This window comes from Scophthalmus maximus, chromosome 21 (genome assembly GCF_022379125.1).
Source record: "Scophthalmus maximus strain ysfricsl-2021 chromosome 21, ASM2237912v1, whole genome shotgun sequence".
Lineage (NCBI taxonomy): Eukaryota > Metazoa > Chordata > Actinopteri > Pleuronectiformes > Scophthalmidae > Scophthalmus > Scophthalmus maximus.
The window spans coordinates 15,065,878-15,080,000 of NC_061535.1; the positions used below are offsets into that span (position 1 = coordinate 15,065,878).

Sequence of the window (14,123 nt, forward strand, 5' to 3'; positions counted from 1 at the left end):
TTGATTCCGCTCTGAGTAAAGTGGGTAAAACCCTGATCAGGCATGCGGAGTTTATAATATTTAATGTGCTGAATCTTTAATGCAAGTGATGGATGTGAGTGCCGTGTCAAGGAGAAGGACGGAGACGTGTCCGTGAGTCCGACATGTCCTAAATACATTTGCCGTGTCGAGCGACGTGTCCAAACTTTCTCCCTCGGCTGCATCATTGTTTGCAGCGTGGAGCTATTTCCGGACGTTAATGGAAGGGGTTGCCCCCCGCAACCATTCCAGCGCCGACCAGCCGAACACAGAGCGGTGCTGAGCGACCCGTTGCCAAGGCGACCGCACTCTGAGCAGGTGACGTGGGAGACGGACAACTTTACCTCTTGGAGGACTGAGGACTTTCCTTTCTTCCTCCAACTCTTGACTCCCTCTTCATCTCTTCTACTCTTTCTCCTCCATCCCTCTTCTCCCCTCCTCACCTTCGCTCTGTCTGCCTCTCTCCCTTCCTCGCTGTCTTCACTGTTCGAACCTTCGCTCTCTCTCTCTCTCTCTCTCTCTCTCCCTACATCTTTCCATTTCCCTCCCACTTGGCTGGAGTCGCTCTAAAAATAAAAGCCTCTCAGACGCTGATTGATTGGAGGCTCTCAGGACTCCCGCGGTGGGCGACAGAGAGCGCCAAAGAAAAGAGGGGAGGATGGAAACGAAGGCTTGTAACGGAAGAAAGCAAAGTGATGGAGAGGAGGCGGCGGCAGAGGAAAGTTGCAGTGGCTGTAATTGGCTTTTTGTCCATGTTGTGTTTAATAACGGATGTTGGAGAGACGGAGAGGGAGAAAAATTATACGACAGACCGTGAAAAAAAAGGAAGGATGGAAAATGCATGAATGAAAAGAAGATTCAGCTTTAATGAAAAGGTAAAAAACAAATGGAGGCGCACAAGTTAAAATAGAAAAGAGGCAGAGAGCCGAGCCACGGCTCCTCTGTATCTTCATCTACCAGTTGATTCTGTCGCCTGATGTGAGATTCAAAGGCTTTTAGATGCATATTATTTGACTGCGATCAGACTTCCGGGACTCAACAGAGGTCAAAAAGATTCAGGAGTGATAATTCAAAAGTTGGACGCTTGAACTGAGACTGTGTGGAACTCACCACCTGCAGCAGGGCCAGGTATCCCGCGCCCACGTTGTCGAAGTTGACCTTGACCTTGGTCCAGTAGTAGAGCGAGGTGTCGTTGAGCGCCTCGCACTCCGACTTGTTGTTGATGAAGGCGGCGTCGTAGATGTGGCCGGTGCGGTTGACGCAGCGGCCGAACTTCCCGGCGAACAGGTTGACGCCCATGATGCTGAAGATGAGCCAGAAGATGAGGCAGACGAGCAGCACGTTCATGATGGAGGGGATCGCTCCGATCAGAGCGTTCACCACCACCTGGGCCCACGGACACACACACACACACGCACACGCGCACACACACACACGCACACACACACACACACACACACACACACACACCTCCTTGTAATGATGCGCTCAGACTAAACGCAAAGTGTATTTTTGTGTCGCGTTGTTCGCGTCACCTGACGTGAAACTCTTTCATTTGCGTCTTTGCATCGACTTTGTTTTTAATCTCATAGCACAAAAAAAAGGTACACTTTGCATTTGGCCAGAACGCACCACGACAAACTGTACATGAGTAACTGCTGGTCAGATTGAACATTTGGGTCAAACGGTACAAACATGACATCCCATCGCCAATATAATCTGGTTTGTATATATATATATATATACACACACATATATATATACACATACATATATACATATATATATGCATATACATATATATATGTATATGTATATATCTATATATGTATAGATATATATATATAGAGAGAGAGAGAGAGAGAGTTTCCTTATTTTATTTATAGTTATTTATAGTAAAGTTTGTGTCAAACTGGAGCTGCAACTAGTTATTATTTGAATCATCGATTAATCTGTCAATTATTTTCTCGATTAATTGATCAGTTGTTTTGTTCATAAAATGGTGAAAAATGTGGATCGTGTTTCCCAAAACTCCAACATGATGTTTTGTTTTGTCCTCACACCACAGATCTTCAGTTCAGTGTCACAGAGGAGCAAAGAAACCAGAACATATTCATATTGAAGCAGCTGAAATCAGAGGATTTCTTTTATTATGGCCAATTAATTGATTTTTAAAATAGTTGCCGATTGATTTAGTCGGTTCCTCCGTCCTGCTGCTCTCACAGAGCGAGAGCTGATCGGGCCGATGTCAGTACCACACAGTCGTCCTCTCGGTACCCACAATGCACTTCTGCTACCCACAATCCCCTGCTGAGCGAGCAGCGGGCAGCATGCCGAGACGCTGATCGTCCTGCAAGTTTCTGTAAACACGCAGTCTCCTTATCTGGGAAAATATTCATTATGGAAGATGTTTCTGCGCTGACTCTGTGACGCTGTCACTAATACTGAGGAATGGGTCACAAAGTTGAAATACTGATCCACAAAATGAAAAGTTGTGTTTCTGTGTTTTTCTGAAAGGGGAAATATTCTGCGGAGGAATAAACACCGGGAGGTAACAATGAGCTGAACCAATCAGAGAGCAGAACATACTGAGGAGAGAGGCGAGGTGCACTGTAACAATAAATGAATGAATAAAAGACTGGTTTTAAACACACCTGGGCACAGAAAAATGTACATTCATCCGTTACGCTGTCGGTTACGTATGTAACCTGCGGTTCTCAGGATAAAAACTGACAAAATGACAAAAACATTAAAATCTCGGACGCGGCGGAATCATGGATCCGGACTTTGTCGTTCCAAGATCTTAGCGTTTGAATATTTCTGATTGATTGTGATAAAGATGCCCGGGTGTGTTTCATTAATACTGACTCTTACCCTCATGCCTTCAAACCTGGAGAGGGCTCTGAGGGGCCGCAGGGCGCGCAGCGTCCGCAGGGACTTGATGGCTGCGAAGTCCGAATAACCCAACGTGTTGGCAACCAAACTGACCAATGAGACCTGGAGGAGGGAGAGAGAGGATGGAGACGAACAGGAAGAGGAGGAGAAACAAGGAGAGAGAAGCAGCAGCGTTAACTAAAGGACGAGGAGAGAGGGGGAGGAGACTGGTCCTGGAGCCGGCCAATCAGAGCTGTGTATACACGAGGACAGAGAGAAGCTGCGTCAGTTCAATGAACGGCGGATTCCTGCAAAAAAAAGAGGAATTGTTAGATAAAGTTAATGTTCAGTGTCCAAACGAAGCAGGTTCACTCCTGTAACACTGTGGAGGAGGAAACATTATTACTACTGATCACGTTTATGAAATCCACTGTACGGATGGAAATCTGACACGTTGTGGACAAACGTGCTCTTTGAACTGTTTACGTCCTCAAAATGTCTTTTGTGAGAGCAGCAGGTGACACGGGAGGAAACTTTGACTTCAAATTTAAGACCTGCAGCAGACTGTTAAAGTTATAATATAAAATGATACATCATATTGTTATTGTTCCCTCATGCTGTTGTTTATTTTTACTGACACACACTGATGGAAAAACACGAGTTCCAAGATTCCCGTGACAAGTAAACGCAGCCGTTTACGGAGGACCGTGTCACTGAAATGGTAATAGAGCGTTTCATTAAATAAATACCAATTGTACGATAAAAATATGCATTCATAATTTATATATTAATAGTTTCTTAAATGAATCTATAAATATGTAATTCATTATTTGATATTTTGATTGTTAATAAAATAAGAATTTTAAAAAGATTTTCCAAATGAAATATTAACCCCATCAATACAAAGAGGGATTTAAAACTCAATTTAAAAATACATAAATAAATTCAAAATTAAATAACAAACTAAACAAAATACTTTAATAGAATTTGTATTACTTATTTATTTCTCTTCATTTGAAGTTCCATTATTTGAATTCATTATGGATTTTTAAATTTTCTACTTGAGTGTTTAATGTTGTCTTTTGTAAACCCTTATTTAATATGAACAATTTAAAATATTACAATTTTGAAATTCAAATTATTATTTTGACTTTGTTTTTTTTCATCAGTCTGGTTTTTATTTCCCATTAAAATAACAAAGAACAAATTCGTAGGAAAAAAGAAATCTGTACAATTAACAAATAGCTTATGAGCACGACGTCTGTGACACTGACACTTGTGAGCCTCCATATGCGGCGCGTGCAGAAAGCGGCGAGGTGTCATTTCTGTTTTCACCAGGGACGGACGGTCGGTGTTCTGTAACGACTGTAAATCTTAAACCATCACAGATATATATATATATATATATATATATATTTATACATAAATGATTATTCTTATTATTCATTTATTTTTGACACAGGAACACATCCGCCTCTACAGCCCTCTCAGGTTCTCAGGTCTCGGCTCGTGCGGCAGGTGGCGCTCCGGGCGAGTTCTGCCCGTCCTTACCCTGATACCGGCGAAGCGGGACACGGCCCGGAGAGGACGGAGAGCCCTGAGAGTCCGTAGGACCCGCACGGCGGCGATCTGGTCCATGGAGATGAACTGAGCCAGCTGACCCAACACTGAAATCTACAGGGCGTGGGTCACACAGTTACTAGGTCTTCATCGTCAGCATCGTCATCACTACGGAGTGAGGGTTAGGACATCTCTCACATGACTCAAACACAAACATACTAGTGCAGCGATCATTTCTACTACGTTTCCTTTCAGCCGCGTCCAGTAAACCAAAGACTCACATCGACGATGAGGAAGTCGAGCCAGCACCAGTAGTTGGTGAAGTACTTCTTGAAGCCGTAGGCGAGCCACTTGAGCAACATCTCCAGGATGAAGATGTAGGTGAAGATCTTGTCGGCGTACTCCAGCACCACCTTCACCACCTTCCTCTTCTCGATGTAGATGTCCTCGAAGGCCTGAGGGGGCGGCAGAGAGGCGACGAGGTGAAGCCCTGGGTCAGAGTTCGTCGAGAGATCGACTGCAGTTTGTTCTATTCATCCATGTAGAATGTGAGCCTGAAGTAAACTGTTTCTAATGTACAGGACATCCAGAGGACATAATGACATAAAGTATTGGAGGAAGAGTGAAGTGAGATCAAGTCAAGTAAGTGGGATGTGAATTTAGACAGTGAACAACTTCAGAGTAAAACAAACTTAATTAAGTCGAATAAATAAAAAAGGACTGTTAATTACACAGTAAACTGTAGTAAAATGAATTCACCCACAGAAGAGTTGAGTAAAGTAATTCAGTGAAGTCAAACACAGGAAGAAAAGTGGATTTAGTTCAATTAAAAACTAAAAATATAAACTTTAAAGTGAAGAAACTTAAGAAAGTAAAGTAGGTGAACAACAAAGGCAGTGAAATACAGTAAAATGATTCTACATTCAAATAAAGTAGAATGAACTAAAGCGAACTCCTGTGGTGGAGTCACATTGACGTGAGAATACAGTTGAATGAACCGTGTTGTGGCGTCTGACCAGCGCTCCGGAGCTGAGGAGGATCATGAAGATGATGAAGGACTCGAACCAGCTGTGCTCCACGATCTGGTAGCAGGTCTTCCTCAGCCTCCACCAGGTCTGACCCAGTCTGCCGGTCGTGTCCACGTCGCAGCACCGGAATCTGGACACGCACACTGTGGACGAGAGACGCGGGACATTCACAGGACGACCAGACTCCCGTCTTCCCGTGTTCTCGGCTCGTCGCGGACGTTTTCCCTAATTCGACCCGGTGTGTCCGCGAGGGCGACCGGGGCGACGGAGCCGCAACCTGACGTTGTCTCGCCACGAGGAGCGGGAGCTCCGGCTGAGTGATCGGTCGACTGAGTGATGCTGACGTGCCCTGCAGCAAGGCATGATGGGTGCTCAGCATCCGACAGAGATGAGGTTGGAACCACCGGCCCAGAACGCAGGCAAGAGAAAAGTCAGAAACATCAGGCGAGCGGATCACTTCTTTAAACATGCCCATTGTACTTTGCTATGAATAAACCACAGACTGTAAATAAACATGGACGACATCACGGCTCCTCTACAGTGAAGTCAAATCCTCACGATCGCCCCCTGGTGTCTGGCTGCAGTACAGGTCATAAGCCCCGCCCCCTCCATGTCAAGTGAGGTCGTTCGTATCACTGATGTTTGTTCACGTGTTCATGTTTCTGATCACTTTGCTTCTCATCAGTTATTTGATGATATAAAAAAATTTCTCTGATCGTCTTTATATACAGTCAGAGATCGTCTTTATATACAGTCAGTGATCGTCTTTATAGACTGAAATATGTAAAGAGGCTTCATCACTGTTGATTCCAGTCAGCTGACGAGCTGCTGGGGACGAAGGCTCCGCCTCCTCGCGGAGCGGGAACCACTGGCGTCGCCCGATCAACCGACACTTAGGATCTGCAGCGTCCGGACACTGAGGAATATACGTCCACACAGACTCCAGCTCCGCTCGTTGAATCATCAGTGTCACAAAAACACACAGCAGCTTCGCTGATGTCGTAACGTTCCTCTTCTGTCGGCTTCCTGCGTGCTCGCCGCTCGTCACGCTGCTGATTGCGGCGTCCGCCTGCCTCCGTGATTAAAGCTCTGATTACCACCGGCTCTCCGTTTCCACGGATACTAATAGGCTATTCCCCGATACACTGGTCGAGTAATCCAATGAAAACAAGCCAGTGGTAATCCGACACTCAATCAGCCCACTTGGCAGAGTTATTATCTGTGTGTGTGTGTGTGAGGAAACCCCCCCTCTGCTCGTGCTGGAGGTCGCCTTCATAAACACTCGTGCAGCTGTAAACTTTTATTGAACGCGGCCCTAAACGCCTCATTACATCACCTGTTGTTGGAGTCGACGCCTCCGCCGCTCGCCACATTGATCCGCTATCGAACGCTACTCGGAAAACACTGCTGAACGTAACACCCCACCCACACACACACACACACACACCCACACACACACACAATGACCCCGTGACCTCTCTGGCCACAGGCCGCGGCTCCAACCGTCGCCTGTGTCAAAAGACACGATGGACTTTGTCAGGAATGAATCCTCGGACACGACGAGAACGTAGAACTCCTTCAACCAACTAAAGTCGCAGTGACTTTACATCGACCTCGTTGCATTAGAGAGAAACGTCGACCGTCAGCGTCCTCAGACGAGTAAAAAAAAAGAATCCATATCGTTCAAGCTCTGAAGAAAGTTCTTACAAAATGCAGAACTCAAAGTTCCGTCGTGTGAGCGACGGAACTTTGAGTTCTATAGAAGATATATGACAAACAAATATGAATTAAAACCAATATTATTTGGGTCTATTTTTTTCCAACAAAACGTTGCAGGAATTCTCACTTCATGATTTTAAATATGAGCATTTAAATAAAGAATCAACTTCCCTCCATCGAATGTTTTCACACTGACTTTAAGATATACAATAAATCCACGTATAGTCTGTATTTTCCAGTGAGATTGTTGACTAGTTCGATACGACCTGTGTTTGTTCTGCACAGGAGGAGAAATATCAGCGTGAGAGAAACATGTGAGCGGATCAGGACAAAGTGTCCGACTGCCGGAGTCACATCGGAGACCTTTCACTCACAGGACGTCAGAGCAGGAGACGCCGCGATGCTGCTGCTGCTTACACACAGTTCACTGAGGCAGAAACACACACACACACGCACGCACACACACACACACACACACACACACACTCTCTCAAATATTCCCTCTCAATCGCGTGTCGTGCAGCATCACAACATTAACCAATGAGTTGGCATTTAGAAAACTAATGAGGCAGCTAATCTAATGCCTGCTGTCAGCACATCACTGTGTGTGTGTGTGTGTGTGTGTGTGTGTGTGTGAGAGAGAGAGAATACACCAAGGCAGTGTATTTCTATGGATTTTTATATTTGCATGTGATCTTATATAATGGGATTTGTCAAATGATATGCTTTATCTGTACCTGCAGGACACATGAGGGTAAATACGTGTGTGTGTGTGTGTGTGTGTGTGTGTGTCTGTGTGTGTGTGTGTGTGTGTGTGTGTGAATGGAGATAACAGCGAACTAACTGAGTCACAGTGAAGCAACATCCACACTAATACATTTTAGTTTTAAAACGCTGTTCGAGCTTTGAACACCTGAGGACACACGCGTCACGTGACCACTCAGGTGTAAACAGGAAGTAGATTGTCTTCCTCTGCAGCCAGTTGCTTAGTGACAGAGAACTCCTCTGAACGAGGAGCAGGAAACTGTTCCTGACAGGAAGTGTTAGCCTGAGAGAACCAATCAGAGAAGAGAAGGTTTACAAACTGAAACACCAGCAGCGTTTCCCACAAGGGCGTAACCGAGGCAACAGTGATGCGTTTTGAAATACAAGGTGGTGACGTGGACGTTTCAGCTGGAAGGACGTCTTTACTGATCCACCACCGATAGGAATCATCTCATTAACAGAACGGGTCGAGTACATGTTGAGGAATATTCCTTTGAATCCTGACGGCACTTTGCATTCGAGCCTCTGAGCTCCGTGTTAATTCTTTCCCTCTTCAGTCCGGTCTCAATGAGCCATTGTCTGGTCCGACTGTATCAGGAAACGTAGAAAAGCCCAAAGCGATGACCTTCATCCATCTGAAGAGTTCCTCTCCTGCTCGTTAGCGCTGGGATTCTTTTACCCGTTCGACGACCTTTTCCTCTCGCCTGATGAATAATTAGCGGCGGCGACGCGGCGCCCATTCAGGCCGACACACACACTCCGTCTTACCGACAGCGGGAGGAACGCTGCTGTTGGTGCTTTGTAATCACAGCATGGAGGACGACACACACGTAGACACGACATCCTTCAGACACACACACACACACACACACACACACACACACACACACAGACACACACACACACACACACACACACACACACAGACACACACACACACACACACACACAGACACACACACACACACACACACAGACACACACACACACACACACACAGACACACACACACACACAGACACACACACACACACACACACACACACACACAGACACACACACACACACAGACACACACACACACACAGACACACACACACACACAGACACAGACACACACACACACACACACACACACAGTGTTGCCAACTGAGCATCTTTTCATTTTAGCCTAGCAACTTTTTGTTCAATAACTTTTTTCAGCGTTATTGATCCTGACACCTGGTCGTGCTTCTACTGTGCCGTTGTGAATTATGATTTTATGTTAGTAGGGTTTTATGTACCCTTGAGGTTATTTTTGAAAAGTGTCAAAAATAACCTCAGAAATGAAACAATCCAGATCCAGCACAAACGCTCGGAGGCTTACGTCCGACGGCGTCCGACGGAACGTTCCTCCGACGGCGGCGGATTCAGAAACTTCTTCCAGGAAGATACAGGACGTGTCCGTTTTCCTTCATCGGTACCAAACTAACCCTGCGCGAGTCAAGACGACACGACCACGAGTCTGAGCGTGTGGTCGCTCGCCGTAGATCTGAAACACAAACTGGATGTAGACCAACATCCTGCGACTCGTCCTGAACTTCCAGAAGACCAGCACACGCTCCGACTGCGACTCGTTGGCACGGCCTACTGCTGCTGCAGCAGCTGGCCGACTTGCAGGGATCCATGCTCCCAAACACACACACACACACACACACACACACACACACACTGTGCCGTGTCAGCATGCTGGAGGTGCTGGTCCAGTGTGAGCCGAGTCATGAGGGAGGCCCGGCCGGTGGAAATATGTTTCTGTGCCATAGATCTGATGATATCAGCTATAGGTCAAAAGGTCAACAAGTCGACTACTTGTGTCCAAACTCTCTGGAGTCATGAAAATGTCGTATTGTAGTAAGAAAATACAACATCATAGTCAAGTTTAAAAAGCCCCAAAAAAACACACTATCATGGTCTCGTCTTCACCCGCTCGTCCTGTGTCTTCGCCGCTCGTCCCGTGTCTTCGCCGCTCGTCCTGTGTCTTCGCCGCTCGTCCCGTGTCTTCGCCGCTCGTCCTGTGTCTTCGCCGCTCGTCCTGTGTCTTCGCCGCTCGTCCCGTGTCTTCGCCGCTCGTCCTGTGTCTTCGCCGCTCGTCCCGTGTCTTCACCGCTCATCCCGGGTCTTCGCCGCTCGTCCCGTGTCTTCACCGCTCATCCCGGGTCTTCGCCGCTCGTCCCGTGTCTTCACCGCTCATCCCGCGTCTTCACCGCTCGTCCCGTGTCTTCGCCGTCTCGTCCCGTGTCTTCGCCGCTCATCCTGTGTCTTCACCGTCTCGTCCCGTGTCTTCACCGTCTCGTCCCGTGTCTTCGCCGCTCGTCCCGTGTCTTCGCCGCTCGTCCCGTGTCTTCGCCGCTCATCCCGTGTCTTCACCTGCTCGTCCCGTGTCTTCGCCGCTCGTCCCGTGTCTTCGCCGCTCATCCCGTGTCTTCGCCGCTCGTCCTGTGTCTTCGCCGCTCGTCCTGTGTCTTCACCGCTCGTCCCGTGTCTTCGCCGCTCGTCCCGTGTCTTCGCCGCTCATCCCGTGTCTTCACCTGCTCATCCCGTGTCTTCGCCGCTCGTCCTGTGTCTTCGCCGCTCATCCCGTGTCTTCGCCGCTCGTCCTGTGTCTTCGCCGCTCGTCCTGTGTCTTCGCCGCTCGTCCCGTGTCTTCACCATCCCGTCCCGTGTCTTCGCCGCTGGTCCTGTGTCTTCGCCGCTCGTCCTGTGTCTTCGCCGCTCGTCCCGTGTCTTCACCATCCCGTCCCGTGTCTTCGCCGCTGGTCCTGTGTCTTCGCCGCTCGTCCCGTGTCTTCGCCGCTGGTCCTGTGTCTTCGCCGCTCGTCCTGTGTCTTCGCCGCTCGTCCCGTGTCTTCACCATCCCGTCCCGTGTCTTCGCCGCTGGTCCTGTGTCTTCGCCGCTCGTCCCGTGTCTTCGCCGCTCGTCCCGTGTCTTCGCCGCTCGTCCCGTGTCTTCGCCGCTCGTCCCGTGTCTTCGCCGCTCGTCCAGCGTGTCGCAGCACAGGAAGTGTTCAGTTCATGTTTCATTTCTCTTCCGTCGCTGCTCCAGACGCTGATCTGAGTCCATCTGGTGACAAATGTGTTGGTGCTGTGAAGGACTCTGCTGAATCAGGAAGAAGCCGGCGACGTGTCGGGACAGTTGCTATGGACACATCAATCTTGTAAATGAATCAGAGCTAATACAACATCTGGCTCTTGGCAGCTCCGGACAGGAAACATCCCGCTGCTGGTTTTTACTGGAGGATGGAAATTGAAGCTTGAGTTGTGGGCGATCTGACAAAATTAGATCTGACACCGAATAAAATGAGGGTCAGTTTTCAGCGTTATTGATCCTGACACCTGGTCGTGCTTCTACTGTGCCGCTGTGAATTATGATTTTATGTTAGTAGGGTTTTATGTCTTTGTCTCTGCATGTTTCAGTTAGTTCCAAATATCAAAATGTCTTTACATTAATGTTAATGTTCTGTAGCTGCTGCCGACTTTTACATTTGATCTGTGACTAGGTTACTACTGTGTCTCCACTTCCTCTAAAGTATCGCAGATACAGGCGCCGCCATCTTGGGAGCCCAAACACGCTCTCGACCAATCACAAGTCAGTCTCAGTCTAAGATTTACCTCAAATGACAGAAACATGTTTGGAAACATTTATTTAACGTCTACTTTGATTTATTTATTTAAAATAAGGAGGGGGCGGGGCTTATGAGCTATACTGCTGCCAGACACCAGGGGGCGATCCAGATGTTTTGGTTTCACTATCATGTCGTCCATCTTTATCTACAGTCTTATATTGGTTTAGTTTTGAGGTTCTTATATTTCCTATATTCAGTGGGCGTGTTGTGAGCCTGGTACCTGCTGCTGTACCACCGTCAATCATCCATCCATGGACACTTTGAGCATCACTAACCTGTGACCATCAGGTTGTTCTGACGACACGTCCGTAGACGCCAGCAGCGCATCCTCGTCCTCCGCCACCACACATTTATCAAAGCTGAGTATTCTGCCTGCGCCCGTTTATCAGTCGGTATTTCAGGGACGAGGTCGAACATGACGAGAGAAACGTGAGACGTTTTAAAGGCAACAGGACAGAAAGTCATTGGGCCTGTTTTCTTTCGTTCGAAAGACAAATCCAAAAACACAAACTGCCGTCGTCTCTCTCTGACTGCACCTTCACCACTTCCTCTGTCTCCGCCTCGCGACCACGACCGAGTCGGAGACAAATCTCCGAGCTCCGGGAGGAGAGCGGCTGAGTCAGGAGGGAAACAAGCTGTTGCTTCTGCTCCGAGCGCCGTCATCAATCTCATCGTGAAAGTACTGGGGCAGGAGGGAGGTGGGACGGGCTCGCGGCTCTCGGGAGAGCATCATCGTGTGACGACGGCGTTTCTTACATGAATATATATAAATATTTAAATCTGTCAGTGATTCCCAAGATGTCGTTATCGAACCTTTAAGACAAAGAAATGTCATTGATGCTTGATATTTCAGTTTAACCATAAACTTTATCATTAATAACTATAAATGTAATTTTTAAATAAAACCAAAAAAACAGAACTGGAATTAAGAAAATCAACATGTATTTAACCTAACATGGTGTATCCACTGAATCCGACTGATTTTCAACGAGAGCATCTGACTGGTGTTGTGGAAACTCAGCAGCTCATTGGCCGATATGAACATGTGCGGCGGCTCGTCATCATCTGCACAGACACACAAGTAAACGTCACCTCAGCTCTCCAGGAACGGGGGATTTCATTGGCTGCCGTCTGCCCAGTAACACTCCAGTGACCCCCCCCCCACCCCCCCCCCCCCACTGGGCATTTCACGAGACAAATGTGCGTGTCCCCGGGAGGAAACCGGCTGAGTCAGGAAGGAAACAAGGTGTTGGTGTTTCACCTGGGCCGGTCGGAGCGGGCTCGTAAATCTACTGATGAAAGTACTGGGGCAGGAATCACAAACTGCTGCAGAGCATCAGAGAAAAGATTCCACCACCAACACTTTGATCAGCATTTTTTCTGCTGTCTGAAGATGCATTTCATTTATTTGAACTTAGTTTTCCAGTGTTTCCATGACGAACCGAAGACCCGGGAAGAGAAACATAATCCTGCTGATGTAAGAAAAAACACCAGCGGCCACGACGAGCTGTTCCCCTCCAGTCCAGCAGGTGGCGGTAACGCACAACACTACACGCCGCCGCCGCCACAGGCAGCATTAGTGCGACACTGCAACACCAGCGAACATGGAGGAGACGGAAACGCTCCCACCTGCTCCACGAGCCAGGACTTTCCCCCCAGAAACTTTATATAGTTCCTCCAAAGGTTCCTAGTTCCTTGGGGGGAAGAATGTGCCGTAACACACACCTGTGTGTGTGTGTGTGTGTGTGTGTGTGTGTGTGCGCCCTCTTACTGTCTGGGAAGCAGTTGTCGGGGTCCATGGCTTCTTCCGCCATCTCCGAGTACTCGTCCTCCTCCTCTCCGGGCTTCCTGAGGTCCACCGTGCTGCCCTCTGATAGGCTGACGTCGTCTTTCTGCTGATTCCCCAAAAAAACAGAAGGAAACAACCAATCAAATCCTTCTGTCGCGTGAGGTCGTCACGCGGATGTTTGTTCACGTCTTTGTGTTTCTGATCACTTTCATCGGTTATTAGATGATTGACATCTGACACTGACTCGTGATTGGTTCGAGAGAGAGAGCGTTTGTGGGCGGGGCCTCGTGGGGCCAGGCTGTGTTATCGGTAGTCCTAACATCAGATGTAGTCACGGTACGAACGCCGTCAGCTGTTTGCCGCCTCTCAGAGTCAGAACCTGGATCACTGTTGTTTTATTTGTGTAAAGTACAGTTTGTGTTCGTCTGATCATCGGCGTCATTTCGCTGCAGTCGAGTCTGAATGAGTCAGATTTAATGTTACATAACTGACGGAGCGAGGCATCACCTTTCAACCCCCCCCCCCCCCCCCCCCCCCAATTCCCTGCTGACTTCAAAGGCGCCCGTTTGCTAAGCATCATGGGAGTTTGACTGTACAAAGGGACGAGGAGATGGAGGGATACGGGACAAGTTTTCACCGAGAGGCTGAGGAAGGAAATTTGGCGAGTTCTTGTTAAATGTCTGGACAAAGACACAGTGGGCGGCCGGC

At 48.0% G+C, this 14,123-nt stretch overlaps 1 protein-coding gene across 1 annotated transcript in view; it reads right to left on the reverse strand.

Moving 5' to 3' along the window:
- The window catches only part of LOC118291151 (sodium channel protein type 4 subunit alpha-like), a 99,593-nt gene that overhangs the window by 6,234 nt on the left and 79,236 nt on the right, over positions 1 to 14,123 (reverse strand). The window contains exons 23-27 of the mRNA XM_047329703.1: positions 13,398 to 13,521; positions 5,469 to 5,623; positions 4,734 to 4,907; positions 2,893 to 3,015; positions 1,129 to 1,404 (exon numbers count right to left, since the gene is read on the reverse strand). Coding sequence (XP_047185659.1) covers positions 1,129 to 1,404; positions 2,893 to 3,015; positions 4,734 to 4,907; positions 5,469 to 5,623; positions 13,398 to 13,521 — 852 coding nt within the window. The remainder of the gene's footprint in view (positions 1 to 1,128; positions 1,405 to 2,892; positions 3,016 to 4,733; positions 4,908 to 5,468; positions 5,624 to 13,397; positions 13,522 to 14,123) is intronic.